Source organism: Diaphorina citri, unplaced genomic scaffold (assembly GCF_000475195.1).
Source record: "Diaphorina citri unplaced genomic scaffold, Diaci psyllid genome assembly version 1.1 scaffold791, whole genome shotgun sequence".
Taxonomy (NCBI): domain Eukaryota; kingdom Metazoa; phylum Arthropoda; class Insecta; order Hemiptera; family Psyllidae; genus Diaphorina; species Diaphorina citri.
In genome coordinates, this window is record NW_007378223.1 from 115,140 (window position 1) to 128,981 (window position 13,842).

Here is a 13,842-nt window from a genome sequence, read left to right on the forward strand (position 1 = left end):
AAAAAAAAAAAAAAAAATGGTTCGCACAATGACACATTCGGTGACAAAGTACCCGCCTACTCACATTAACCTCACCCAGCCTGGGTGGGACCTTACCACTTGCCACAAAACTTATCAAGCTGTATGGGACAGACTATTGGAGTTAAAACTAAACTTTTCTCTTTGGTGTAGTGTATATAGGGAGTCTGGGGTCTGGTTTTGTATAGAAAGTGTGATGTCATTTGATCACAACATATCTGATATAATGGGTTACAAACATTAGTAACACATTGGCTGCTGGTAGCAAAAAACCGGATGTGAATTTCAACATGGGCAACATTTTCATTTGTAATGATATCATGCCCTGTGGGAGTCAGAATCAAAATTCAAAATTTCAGAAATCGAAATCCGAAGAAAAAGAAAGGAAAAACTGGATATTCAGTATTATTCAGGATAATCAGGAAATAAAGGATTTCAGAAGGATTTGCCAACTTTCTCTTCAAAAAGGATTAATTTAAAAAGCCACCTCTGTTCTGTGAGCAGTACACACCTAGCCACTAGAGCCAGTGTTTAATCCTTCATCCTTAGTTGTGGTAAGTGAATCTCATTTATCATTTTTATCTCATCCTTTTGTTTTGGTTGACTACCTATACTGAAGTAGATGGAACCAAGTACCTAAAACATTCGGTAATTATGTAGAAGTCACGTCCATGGAAAAGAAAGTTCCTTTTGTATTTAACCTCACCCTATAATAACACTAATCACTGCTCTAATTGTGAAAACTCCTTCTTGCGTTTAACCTAACCCTATATTAACACTGGTCACTGCTCAGAGGAACAGTAAAAACACTTGAAATCAATTCACTGCATCCCCTCTCTATTAAATCCTCTTGAACCTTATCTCAATCACACATGTCTACCCTTTAATATTCCATACACTACTGCACTGTTTTAACCTGAACTTTCTTCTTGTGATCTTTCTTTTCTACTATGTTTACACTCCCTCCATCGTCTTATTTGCAAAGCTGGGAAGATTATAAAGATAACGCAGGTAAGTTGAAACGCAATTCACACTAGTAAACACTTTACTTACAGTATGTACTATGTACTCATACACTTGAGTAAAAGAAAATAATGCATCTCAATTGCATTAATGACGCTAGACATTTGAGACAAGAGTGATAAACGCATTATATGAGTCGATGTATTGACAATGTAGGTAACTAAGTACATATCGGAGTTTTTAGTCCGTCTTTCCTTTAATAAAAGGTATAGGGACGGACTATTGTATTCGTTTCCGTGTCGTCTGTCTGTCTGTGTGTGTGTCTGTCCCTATAGAAAGACTTGTCCAAACATGGTCGACCTATATATCAAATTAAAGGTCTTTTTACCAGGAACACGAAAGTGATATTTTGCCCCCCCCCCCCCAAACATAGTAGGCCGAACAACATCGTTAAGTTTCGGGTTTAAATTTCAGTGGGGTCGAAGTTTTCCTCAGGATAAGGGAGGACTCGATCTCACGAGAGCAATAAAATTCAGTAATTACATGTACGTATGTGGCGACGTTATTTGTTAGCCTCTCAATCAGCCCTAATAGCTAATTGCTTTGGCTGACATTTGGTTTCGGCACTTTCGGCTATAAAAATTTTACGAGTGGGTCATCTTCGCACCCAACTTTTGCTATTTCTTCAATCTTATGTATGGGTAGATATTTACAGTACATACATGTTATCCCCCTACCCTAGCTCACCCTACTCGGCTGATTCAATAACTTAACTTTCTATCTTATCACTGGCTATTAATATCTAAATAGGTACGTATGTACTTTAATAGAAAATATTATTATCCTATTATCAGGTATGTTGTCAATCTCACTACTCACATTGTCTCATCCACTATGATCGGAACATAGGTAATCTTTAGGTCTGGTACTGATTTTGTTTCGCTACGAGTCTACGTCACTATAAAGGACTGGGAAAGAAGAAAATACAAAATCTATCGATTCACATGTGGATACTTAGGTATGTCAATTTAGTGGATGTGTCATTTGTGAAAAGAGTACCAAAATCAACTTTGTCCAATTTAAGGTGAAAATTAAAGGGAATGCAGCTAAAAAATTATCATTCCATTATCCATACCTACTGTAGCTTTGTTGAAAGTTGATGATCATTGATCTATCATTAGATTTACCTACCTCTCTCTTCTCTCTTTTCTAAAAAAAAAAAAAAAAAAAAAATCCGACCATCTCAATTTGAAATCTTATTGCTCAAGAGTTGGCTTTCGTTCGGTTTAGATCTGGTTCAGTGTTCTCTGGTGGTAAGTCTGACCACTGTGGCTACCGCAGATCTCAAACTATTAAGAATCTACCGCAGAACTATTTGAGGTTTACATTGGGACGTACTCCATGGCTTTAACTAAGTAATTTAATAATATTCTAGATCTAGAGAGAGAACTTGTAGAGCAATTTAATATTCTAGATCTGGAGAGAGAACTTGAAGTATGTACCTACCTATGTATGTAATGGAATGCAAAAAAAAGGACTTTTTCGAAGAGGTTTCATAGAGAGAACTATGTAGGTAAAAACAAAGGTCTAGGTATATCCCGAAATTGAAAGAGACAAGGAGGATAGTAAAGTAATTTAATAATATTCTAGATCTAGAGAGAGAACTTGAAGTATGTACCTACCTATTTATGTAATGGAATGCAAAAAAAAAGGACTTTTCCGAAGAGGTTTCATAGAGAGAACTATGTAGGTAACAACAAAGGTCTATATCCCGAAATTAAAAGAGACAAGGAGGATAGTATAGGAGAAAGCCAACCGTTCCGAGAACGAACTTTGTCCGTTCAGGATAAAGTTCGCACTGGGCGTTAATCGAACGAGCAACCAAGCGCTTACAAGGCAAGACGAATACGCTAGCTTCCAAACGAACTAGAATGGCTCACAATAAAATTCTCACAAACTTTTTAGATGGTATGCCAATTTTTCACGATGATTTCAACCAACGTTAAGGGTCCTCCAGAAGGTACTATGTACCAAATAGGTACATCATGTATGTAGAATATTGTCCTTGAAATGAGCAGCTGCACGTAAAATAGGTACAAAAGTAAAATAAATAGGCAAAATTATAGGTACTTATGTAAATACTTAGGTATATAAGTTTAGTAACATAAAGTATTTTGGCACGAGGATAGAAAACAAGCATGAGGACAGAATTGCATCATTTCTAAACTAATCCAAGTATATTATCTACTATCTACCAAAACCAATCAATTTACACAAGTGTGTGGGTACTGGGTAGGTACCTCATTTATTCTTTTTTAATAAATACATACTTACGAAAGTATTAAAAAAATATCTTCCTTTTAAATCTTCTACATACAACTTATATTAAATGTAAACAAGGAACTTGTTTGGGTTTCATTTGTCTGATGAATTACAAACAATAAAATAAAAATTAATATGAATGAAACTTCTCTGAAGTAATTGATGAGAGTTTGTTATAATATATAGATATACCTACTTATACCTTTATAAAACGCATAATATGTCTTTGTATACTGGATCATACAATTTCAAACCAGGTCTAGGAAGCTAAATCACTACATACTTGAAAACCAGGTTTTGCCAATGAAATACCTATGTAGTTACCTATTTTTATTTTTAACTAGCCGAAACCCGTCGCTTCGCTCCGAATTTCCGCTAGTAAATCGTTAAGGCATAGCCGTTCATGTCACTCATCTATTTAGTGGTCTTGCTCGGCGTAGCTTAACAAAAACGAACCGGAAAATAGCCTATAACCTTCACGGGAGTGCAAGCAAAAAAGTTTGACAAAGTTTCATAGCAATCGGATGAGCGGTTTGGCCAGGCATTAAGTTCGAACAAACAAACAGACCCACACACACACACACACACACACACACACACACACACACACACACACACACACACACAAACAAACAAATATGCATTTTTTATATATATTAGAAATTAGATTGATTTATTTGAGACTTTGACAGAGTACCATGCCCGTGCCGCCGCAGAGTGACGATTTGTAGGTACTTGTTGGTACGAGATGATAAGGTGTCCATTTGGGTTATTCTCTGACTAGGTGTAATAGATTTTAACACACCCCTGAATATTGTGCTGGATGTGAAAATGGAGATGAAAAATGTTTTTATTGGAGATAATAAAAGAATTAACTACCTGACATTAGAAATACCTACATAAAATAACGTACCTACCTGTAGTACCTATTGTATTGTATATCTATCTCACAGTGTAGGTATTGTTGAAAATAAACTTTATTGATGTATTTCTGATCAAGTTTATTGACTTGATTTATTGTGATAAATTTAATTTTTTTTTATTAACATTTTCCTTCAGTCTCTCGCTCAGAAGAGAGTAACGTGTGATGGGGAAATTACACGTATCTACCAATTTATCTGGAGAACAATAACTGAAGCTGGCATTTCCGATCACACTGCTTTCATCTCAGAGCAAATACCTAGCTAGGCCAGACAAGTTCAGTAGCCTGCTCCAGGAAACAGACCCAAAGAAATAATTTTTTTAAGAAAAAGGGCCACAAAAAAAAAAAAAAAAAAAAAAAAAAAAAAAAAAAAAAAAAAAAACACAGCCAAGATTTCCTCGCAACATCGCGGCATCGCATCGACCTTTTGCACGTTCATTACTCCTCTGGTTCAGTAAAAGGGACCCCGCAGGGCCCCTGCAAGTGATGAACTAACCTATGTACCTAACAGAAAACTAACCTATACCTACCGACCTACCTACGCTACGTTTGATTACGCAGCTACCTAAGACAGTAGACACTCCACAGACAGATAAATATACTAAGTGGTAAAGTGGCATCCTGGTTATCTGAAAGTTAGTGGTACTCGGTATATAGGTAAGTATTATACCTGTACTTGAGTTATACTAATAGTATTTATAGTACAACAAATATGAGTGACGCGATGCTTTCTCTTAATGAACAGGTAACCAGATGACTAACAATAAGTCATAGCTATTACTTATTACATTTTATTTAACTTGCTAGTGATAGGAAGTTAGGAAGTTCTGGAGGTTTTTTGATTAATTTGTACCTACCTAGATGTCTATGACTGCTGGTTCAAACGGTAAACCACACCACCTGCCTCGGTGGTGTAGTGGTCAACACGCCTGGTAATTAGGAGGACGTGGGTTCAACCCGATTGTGATCAAATTGTCGAAAAATGATTAGATAAATGAGGAGAAATTTCCTCGTCTCGGCTGGGGTTGAACCAGCACCCTCCTCTTTGTCAGGCAAGCGCCTTGCCCATTATACCATCACCATGGCAGTTTATTCTCTATTCTTATTCTATATAGTATTTTCAATATCCTAATACATATAGGTATCATGAAATAAGTTTTTTTTATATAGTTAATATACATAATATATATGTAGGTTTGATAGAGGGAACTATAAACAACTGAGGGCGGTAAGCCCTGAAATCGAAAAAAGAAGGAAGACAAGATAGGAGTAAGCCAGCTGTTCCTAGGACTAACCTTTTATCTGTTTAGCATAAAATCCACCCCAGGCGGGAATTGAACCCGTAATACAACTCTTACAAGGCAGATGCGCTACCCTCCAAGCTAGCTACAAAGGGTTAACTTGTGGATTCCACTTTATAAAAGTGATTGGATCTGCCTCGTTATCAGAGAATGATTCCATCTTTAATAGCGAACATCAAATGAAATTTCAATTAAATTTAATGCTACCTACCAATGAGCATTAATGCTCTACCTACCTATAGGTACATTAATTCCAGAATTAAGAAGAAGATTATCTCATAATGATTTTTTAATTCGTTAGATAGATATTTTTTATTTATTTTAAAAGCGCCAACATTTTCCAATTTGAAACAAAATTTAAACCTGTAGGTAAATGGAGAAAAAAGTATACAAGTTACAGAATAATATTTAACACAAAAAATATTGCACTTACATTAACTTTTTACTAAAATTACAGTTATTTGGGTCAAAATATTCACAATATTTTCTACAAAAGTTTACAGCAGTTATTTTTTACAAAAGTTTAGACAAAGAAAAAGGGGTTGGCACAAAATAAATCGCCTCGCGCGGACTCGAACTCGCGTACTACATATTCTGCCGAGGACTAACAAACAGTACCACACAGACTCGATACAGAAACCAGAACCAGTTGAGAGGTACCTAGGTACCAGACGATGGAAGAGAAAGAGATAAAACCTCAAGCATTGAGCAAATACTTAACAATAGACTAGCGATGAGATAGAGAGAGAGCTTTGGTCTCTGTCTTACTCTTACTAGCATGCAAGCAGGCAGATTCATCCTTTACCACAAACTCTGGATTATGGATTAGATTAGATACCTTGGCTTGAAAAAAGATGGACAAAAGAGTTTTTATTACAGGGAACTGGCCGAAAACTGTCTGTCCTGAGATCGAAATCTAGGAAGGTAGCTATTGTACATTGTACCTACATACATAATTTTTTATTATTGTCCGGAAATCAAAAGAAGAACGAGGACAGGATAGGAGAAAAACTCACCCCGGTCGCAAAAGTTTCCTCCCATCTGTACTTGAACAATGATCATTGCTCATTCTTGATGGCTTTACTCAAGACTCGCAATTAAATTTGAAGTTTAATCTGTTTGGTAGACTTTGATCACTCAGGGCATACTGTCTTGGGGACATGATTACGACCGGGACATGATTACATAAAGCAACAATAAAAACTAAAACGTACATTCTATTTCCTATCGCCAACTTGAGAATGAGGATCCTCCTTGAGGTGGATTGGGGAAACCCGGTTGAGATCCAAACGCAGGTGGTGGACTAGTTTGTGTCTGACCAAACGATCCAAATCCAGACTGAGGGGACTGCTGAGCCAGATTACCAAATGTCAACTGACTACCACCAGATCCCATACCAAATGATGGCGCTGATTGCTGTGCAGTAGGTTCTGTAGAACCAAAGATCTTATTTGGACTTGTGCTTCCGAAGGATGGACTTCCTCCAAATGTTGGAGTACTACCGAATGTAGGAGCAGCACCGAATGCAGAACTACCAAACGCTGAGGGTGCTGTCTGACCAAACGAAGCCGACTGTCCAAATGTACTGGAGGCACCAAACCCACCACTGATGGAACCTCCAAACACACTACCTCCACTGGGACTACTACCAGTCGAACCAAATATCGAACCTCCACTCTGCCCAAACGAAGATTTCCCACCGAATATTGAACCTCCTGTTTGACCGAAAGTTGCTTTTGCACCAAAGCCACTCGTAGCACTGGTGTTAGCAAAGGATGGTGAAGCATTGGACTGACCGAAACCAAACGGAGAGGATTGTCCAAATACACTGGAGCTAGAGGTTGTAGGAGCACCGAATACTGAAGAGGAGGACGTGGGTGTGTTGCCAAATGTACTCTGGCCGAAGAATGAAGAAGACTCGGTTTTCACAGTGTTGCCAAAACCAGCACCAAACGACGAATTTCCAAACGAACCAGCACTGCTTGTATTCTGTTGTCCAAATGGACTTTGATTAGGTGAACCAAATGTGTTTGTCTTGGATGAATCACCGAAGAGATTTCCTGACTTGGCGAATACATTGCCAGAGGCTGAAGGTGTTTGCTGACCAAACACACTTCCACCTGAACCTGCAGGCGATCCTTGTCCGAACAAATTAGTAGACGCTTGAGTTGAAGGTTTCTGAGCAAATATATTGCCCGAGCTTTGACCAAAGCCGCCGCTGCTGCTTCCTGAGGAACTGAAGAGATTGCCTCCTGATTGTCCAAACACGTTGGAAGTTTGTGGCGCAGGACTGGAGCTCCCAAGATGTGACTTCTGCACAAGTACCTAGAATTACAATGATCATAACATTTGTTTCTTTTTCTTTCAGTCTCAATGTATAATGCAACACTCATTTCAATCATGGAACACTAATCTGCTTGTATTTCTCAACAACCTCTCTGGCTACTTTGTTCTTGCTGTTGTTCTATCGATTCTTGTGATTGTGTACAGCTATTGGTTGGTGCCAACAGATAAACTTCTATTTCAAGACCAGGGTGGTGCTGTGGATAATCAGTCTCCACAGAAAGACAATCATGTAAGCTGACAGAATAATATTAATCCCTATAGGTACCTAAGTATCCATTGTTTGAGAAATATGCCAGGTTGTCATTTTATTTTGAAAGAGACACTCATAAATATTTTCTACTGTTGATAAGAAAAGTCCCAATAAAAAATCATTGGAAATCATGGTGAACAAACATACTACAATAATTTCTACAGAGCACTGACTTTGTAATTAATTAATTATTGCAAAAAGATATCATTTATTACAATAAACATTAAATAAATTTTATCTCATGTTATTTACAGAGCACTGGATCACAAGACTCAATTGGTCCCAAACTGAAACTTGGACAATCCAAAACCATTGTTGATCAACTGAAAAGTCATCTCACTGAAGAAGAATTGGCCAATGAGAAAAGGTAACTTACATACATTTGGTTCGGAAAATATCTCTGGTCATCCAAAAAGGCCATTGCTCAAACATCATGAACACATTGCCCTCTGGAAAGATGTTGGACAAAGTCTTTTATATTACAAAAATAAAATGAATAATATATTATAAATGAATAATGAAAAATACAATACTTATGGTAAACTTGACTTGTTTCACATTTATTTTTTTTAGTTCTATTGTTTGATTTTCTAATGTAGGTAGGTACTTACCATTCTGTTTTTTGTTCTTTACAGAATTGAGTCTCAACAATTGGAGGAAATTTTCAAATTGATGAAAAATCAAGAAGATAAATTTCATCTGGGTTCCAAGCAAGATATACAAGATCAACTCAAACTCTACGGACTGTGAGACCTGTCACAACTTTTCCAGTTTGAGCAAATATATTGCCCGAGCTTTGACCAAAGCCGCTGCTGCTTCCTGAGGAACTGAAGAGATTGCCTCCTGATTGTCCAAACACGTTGGAAGTTTGTGGCGCAGGACTGGAGCTCCCAAAACTTAAACTTTGTCCAAACAAGTTTCCAATGTCTGCTTGAGAGGCTTGAGGTGCAGGTGCTTCGGATATGGCAGGACTTCCAAACATTGGCCCTGTAGACACAGTACTGGTTGGTGTAGAGGGGAATGCTACTGCACTGGTAGTAGTAGGTGTGACAAGTACTGGACTACTAAATGGAGCATTGGTTGTAGGCGTAGTGGGTGGTAATGGAGGCGTTATAATAGCAGAGGAAGTGATGACTGTTGAGTCAGAGGACACTGGGTGACTGGTTGGTGTTTTTGGTACAACTGACTCACTACTAGATGTCGTTGTGGGCGTCACTGGGGAAGTAAAAACACTTGCAGACGTTGTAGGTATCCCAAACACACTGGTGCTGGGTTTAGATGTACCACTGAATATGCTGGAAACACTTGAAGCTCCTGTAACCGCACTTGAGGAACTCAGTGAGGACATAATGGATGCAACTGATTCTGAAGAAGAACTTGTGGTGGCTGTGGTGGTTACATCAGTAGAAGTAGTAGTGGTCGCGCTTGATACACTTGCTGCATTGAGGAAACTAAAACTACTAGAGGTTGATGTCTTCACAGTTCCTCCTCCAAACATGGAGGCAGATGATCCGAAGCTGAATGTTGGTGCAGATGCTGTTGTAGTGGATGCTACGGATTTACTTTCAGATGGTAAAGGTATACTTGTAGCCGCAGAGGAAGTTTTAATTGGAGCATCATTTTTACTGCCAACGGGAGAAGAGCTTGCCAGCAGTGAGCTAATGGAAATTTCGGAAGGTGCTGCACTTAGAGGATGTTCATTGGAAGAAATCTCTTCTAGTTTTTTATCTGTTGATTTTTCGCGGTCGGATGTTTTCTTTTCTGACGTGGTTTTTGTAGTTGTAGACGTGGTCATTCCAAATTCAAATTTAGGCGTTGAAGATTGAGAGGTAGACGATTCTGTCTTGGTATCTTTTGCTGTATTGGCTTTGGTGGTTCCTAGAGAAGCAAATCCAAATGTCATGTTAGAGGATGTCGTTGTTGTAGGTTTTGAGAATGCCGGGGTATTTATAAACGATGGTGTGGATACAGATGTAGTGAATGAAGAACTAGTCGTACTCGCTGTGACAGTACCAAACGCAGGCTTGGTAGAGAGATTAAATGGAGCAGGAGAAGTTGAAGATGCTGTTGTTGTTACAGTAAACGTGGAGGAGCCAAAAGATAACTTGGGTGTAGAAGACGGAACAAAACTGAAAGTACTTGAAGTACTCACAGCAGTTGCTACACTGGAAACTGGAAATGAAGTTTTTGTTGTTGTTCCAAATAAACTTGCAGTAACATTCACACTAGACGCAGTGGTTGCAGGACTTCCAAAGCTCAGAATCGGGGTAGTTGTTGTTCCAGTTGTAGTGACTGCACCGAACAAAGGTTTCCCAGATGAAAATAACTCTGCAGTCTTAGCTCCGGACGCCGGAGGTTTCACTGTTTTGTTCTTGGAGAAGGTAGGGGCAGAGCTAGTGGTTGGTATAGAGAATTCTAAACTAGGTTTAGTATTCACTGCCTGAGGTTTGGCCGGCTCAGGCATCTTGGTGAATGTTGCACGAGAGGTCGAAATCATTTTTATAGCTGTGGATTTTCAGGCAACGTTGTGCGTTTACGCTTTCAATGTGCGGCGGGCCTGAGAGAGGTCACTGCTGTTTTATTGTCCCATAAACTAGGGGAGGACAAGATAGGAGAAATCCAGCCGTTCGGAGAACGGACTTTATCTGTTTGGGATAAAGTTCACTCTTGGTGGAAGTTGAACGTTTTGGACCCATTGCAATACTTTCATTACTACCTAGTATAGCTCGCTATACTGTAGTAATAGAAAGTAAAAATGTAAGGGAAGTAGGAAAGCACAACTAATTAATACCTACCTATGGAATTTTGGAAGTAGGTATTACGTACATTTTTTTTTTATTTTTTATTTTTTTTATTTTGTACATTATTAGGTAGGCACTGCTTTGTTATTTTATTCTCACAGAACAGGTCATAATATGTCATACGCAGTACACATATGAGAGTATTTTTACTGTATGACGAAGTACAAATACTGTTGCATGCAAATAATTGAATGCGGAAATATACAGTCTGCAGACTATCATTAAATTCAGATGAGGGAGGCACAGGGCTGGAAAATGGGGAAAACCAGGACCGGAATCCGGGATTGAAATTTTCATAGTAGGTAGGTAACATAGAATAGAATATTATGTACATACCTCATTTATACTGCTGGGACGAGACTGAAGTCCCTTTACCCCCGCAGTTTAAATAAGGTCGTAAATAAATGGTCAAATTGTTTAATAATAATGATAATAATATGAAGTTTTGTTACGAACTTCAACGGGGCGCGGCGTAATCAAGGGACTGGTTTAAGAACACTTCACTCAATGGATCTTAGTCCGGAAATGTTTCTTCTGCCTGCTAGAATATGTCTCTTTAAAAATATCGACTTTCTTTGATATATGATTATTATTTTTCCTGAGAATTTGACAACAATAATAGTCACAGCCTTGTTCTGGAATAAGTAAGTTACTCTTTATTCCTATCCGAGCAATATAAATAGGTACATAATTTATTTATGATCTTTCTTTTTCTTTTTTTTTTGAAGAGGTTTGACAGAGGGAACTGTAACTGCTAAGGTCTTATCGTCCCGAAATCGAAGAGAGAAGGAAGACAGGATAGGAGAAAGCCAGTCGTTCCGAGAACGAACATTATCCCGTCAGGATAAAATCCGCCCCGGGCGGGAATCGAACCCGCGGCCTAGCGCTTACAAGGCAGACGCGCTACCAACTAAGCTAACTAGGCTGGCCGTTGTGATCTTTCTTTTCTACTATGTTTACACTCCCTCCATCGTCTTATTTGCAAAGCTGGGAAGATTATAAAGATAACGCAGGTAAGTTGAAACGCAATTCACACTAGTAAACACTTTACTTACAGTATGTACTATGTACTCATACACTTGAGTAAAAGAAAATAATGCATCTCAATTGCATTAATGACGCTAGACATTTGAGACAAGAGTGATAAACGCATTATATGAGTCGATGTATTGACAATGTAGGTAACTAAGTACATATCGGAGTTTTTAGTCCGTCTTTCCTTTAATAAAAGGTATAGGGACGGACTATTGTATTCGTTTCCGTGTCGTCTGTCTGTCTGTGTGTGTGTCTGTCCCTATAGAAAGACTTGTCCAAACATGGTCGACCTATATATCAAATTAAAGGTCTTTTTACCAGGAACACGAAAGTGATATTTTGCCCCCCCCCCCCCAAACATAGTAGGCCGAACAACATCGTTCGACTATGTGCAGACATAGACATACCTTGAGAGTAGATTGAAATAAAGAAAATAACAAATGTAGTTTCAGTGCAGGTACTGAAAGTATATTTTTCGTCTTCGTCTAAATTTAGGTGTTAAGGAATCGGAAATAGCCTGATTACGGTAAAAATGTGACATTCCGATTGCGGTCTTCCGAAAATTCAATTTGTGTTCTTCAGGCTTCAGACTCTTCAGAGGCACTTTTATCAGGTACTTTTATTGAGAACAAATTATCTTGTCTTCAAATTGAGAGTGTTCAAGTTGTTCTCAACTATTGTTTATCTTCTCAAGGTCCACTCCCTCCTCTTCTTCCACTATCTTCTCAATTGTTCCCTTGGTAGAATTCAATAGCACTTTGTCACCTAAAACAAGAAGAAAAAATCATAAAATACATTTAAATAAAACAAAGAACTTTTTTCTGGTAAACATTACCTATTAAAAAATCTCTATTAGTGAACATTAAATATTATAAAAGCCAGCCTAGTTAGTAGTGCGTCTGCCTTGTAAGCGCTAGGCCGCGGGTTCGATTCCCGCCCGGGTCGGATTTTATCCTGCTGGGATAATGTTCGTTCTCGGAACGGCTGGCTTTCTCCTATCCTGTCTTCCTTCTCTCTTCGATTTCGGGACGATAAGACCATAGCAGTTACAGTTCCCTCTGTCAAACCTCTTAAAAAAAAAAAAAAAAAATATTATAAAATCAGCGAATGTTTTTCACTAATGATTTGCTGTTTGAAAGTTTCATTTATGGAGGAACTTAGTATGGCAATAGCTGATGAAGAAATTCGAATCTGATTGCTCAAAAAATAGACTCATCAAACCTGTTTCTTGTAAATTGTAGATATCATCAAATTTACCTTTCCCTGAGCTTTGTGGTTAAACAGGCTTCAATTCACTATTATGAATTTCCAAGATACAGTTTAAGTCCAAAATAGGACATGCATTTTTTTTTCTTTTACAGTAGTAAGCTGATAAGTCCGATATAAAAATCTTACCAGTTTTGAAATACAGGGTCACATTGTCAACACCGACTATACTGGGTAGTCCATACTCGCGTGCCACAACGGCCCCATGTGACAAAATCCCGCCTAGCTCTGTGACCAGACCTCCCAGCATAGAGAAGTAAGGAGTCCACCCTGTATCAGTGGCGTCTCTCTCTTTCTTTCTTTGTAGTTATGGAAGCGACCAACCTCTTATGTCTACCGAGTGGTTAGCGCAGTGGATTTCGAATCAGGAGGCTGATGGTTCGCATGCAGAACGAGGCATAATATAATACGAATAGGTACGAACACATTATTTGAAATATTTAATCACACCTAGCATGCAATCACACTAATCATAATCACACTATCTAATCTGATTGTAATCAGTTCAGTGTCATGATCATGATCACCCATGCAAACAACAGAGCTTCACATCATCTTGTAACCTAAACAATTATTATTATACATATGTAGCACTGAATTAACGAATTGACTTCTATA

The 13,842-nt window shown here is 38.3% G+C and overlaps 3 protein-coding genes across 3 annotated transcripts; 1 reads left to right on the top strand and 2 right to left on the bottom strand.

The window, feature by feature from the left end:
• The first annotated feature begins 357 nt into the window (after positions 1-357).
• Positions 358-8,885, top strand: LOC103512098 (matrix-remodeling-associated protein 7-like). The gene is made up of 4 exons (XM_008476852.2): positions 358-572; positions 7,895-8,101; positions 8,377-8,489; positions 8,758-8,885. The coding sequence occupies exons 2-4, from the start codon at positions 7,907-7,909 to the stop codon at positions 8,870-8,872; spliced, it is 423 nt and encodes a 140-aa protein (XP_008475074.1). The 5' UTR covers positions 358-572; positions 7,895-7,906; the 3' UTR covers positions 8,873-8,885.
• LOC103512102 (nuclear pore complex protein DDB_G0274915-like) lies at positions 6,667-10,610 on the bottom strand. Its single transcript, XM_026825676.1, has 2 exons — positions 8,966-10,610; positions 6,667-7,778 (listed from the first exon to the last, which is right to left on the bottom strand). Exons 1-2 carry the CDS (start codon positions 10,584-10,586, stop codon positions 6,751-6,753), a joined length of 2,649 nt encoding a protein of 882 aa, XP_026681477.1. The 5' UTR covers positions 10,587-10,610; the 3' UTR covers positions 6,667-6,750.
• Positions 10,611-12,399: 1,789 nt separating this feature from the next.
• LOC113468613 (putative phosphoenolpyruvate synthase) lies at positions 12,400-13,503 on the bottom strand. The gene is made up of 2 exons (XM_026825679.1): positions 13,354-13,503; positions 12,400-12,723 (listed from the first exon to the last, which is right to left on the bottom strand). The coding sequence occupies exons 1-2, from the start codon at positions 13,472-13,474 to the stop codon at positions 12,629-12,631; spliced, it is 216 nt and encodes a 71-aa protein (XP_026681480.1). The 5' UTR covers positions 13,475-13,503; the 3' UTR covers positions 12,400-12,628.
• Between the last annotated feature and the right edge of the window lie 339 nt (positions 13,504-13,842).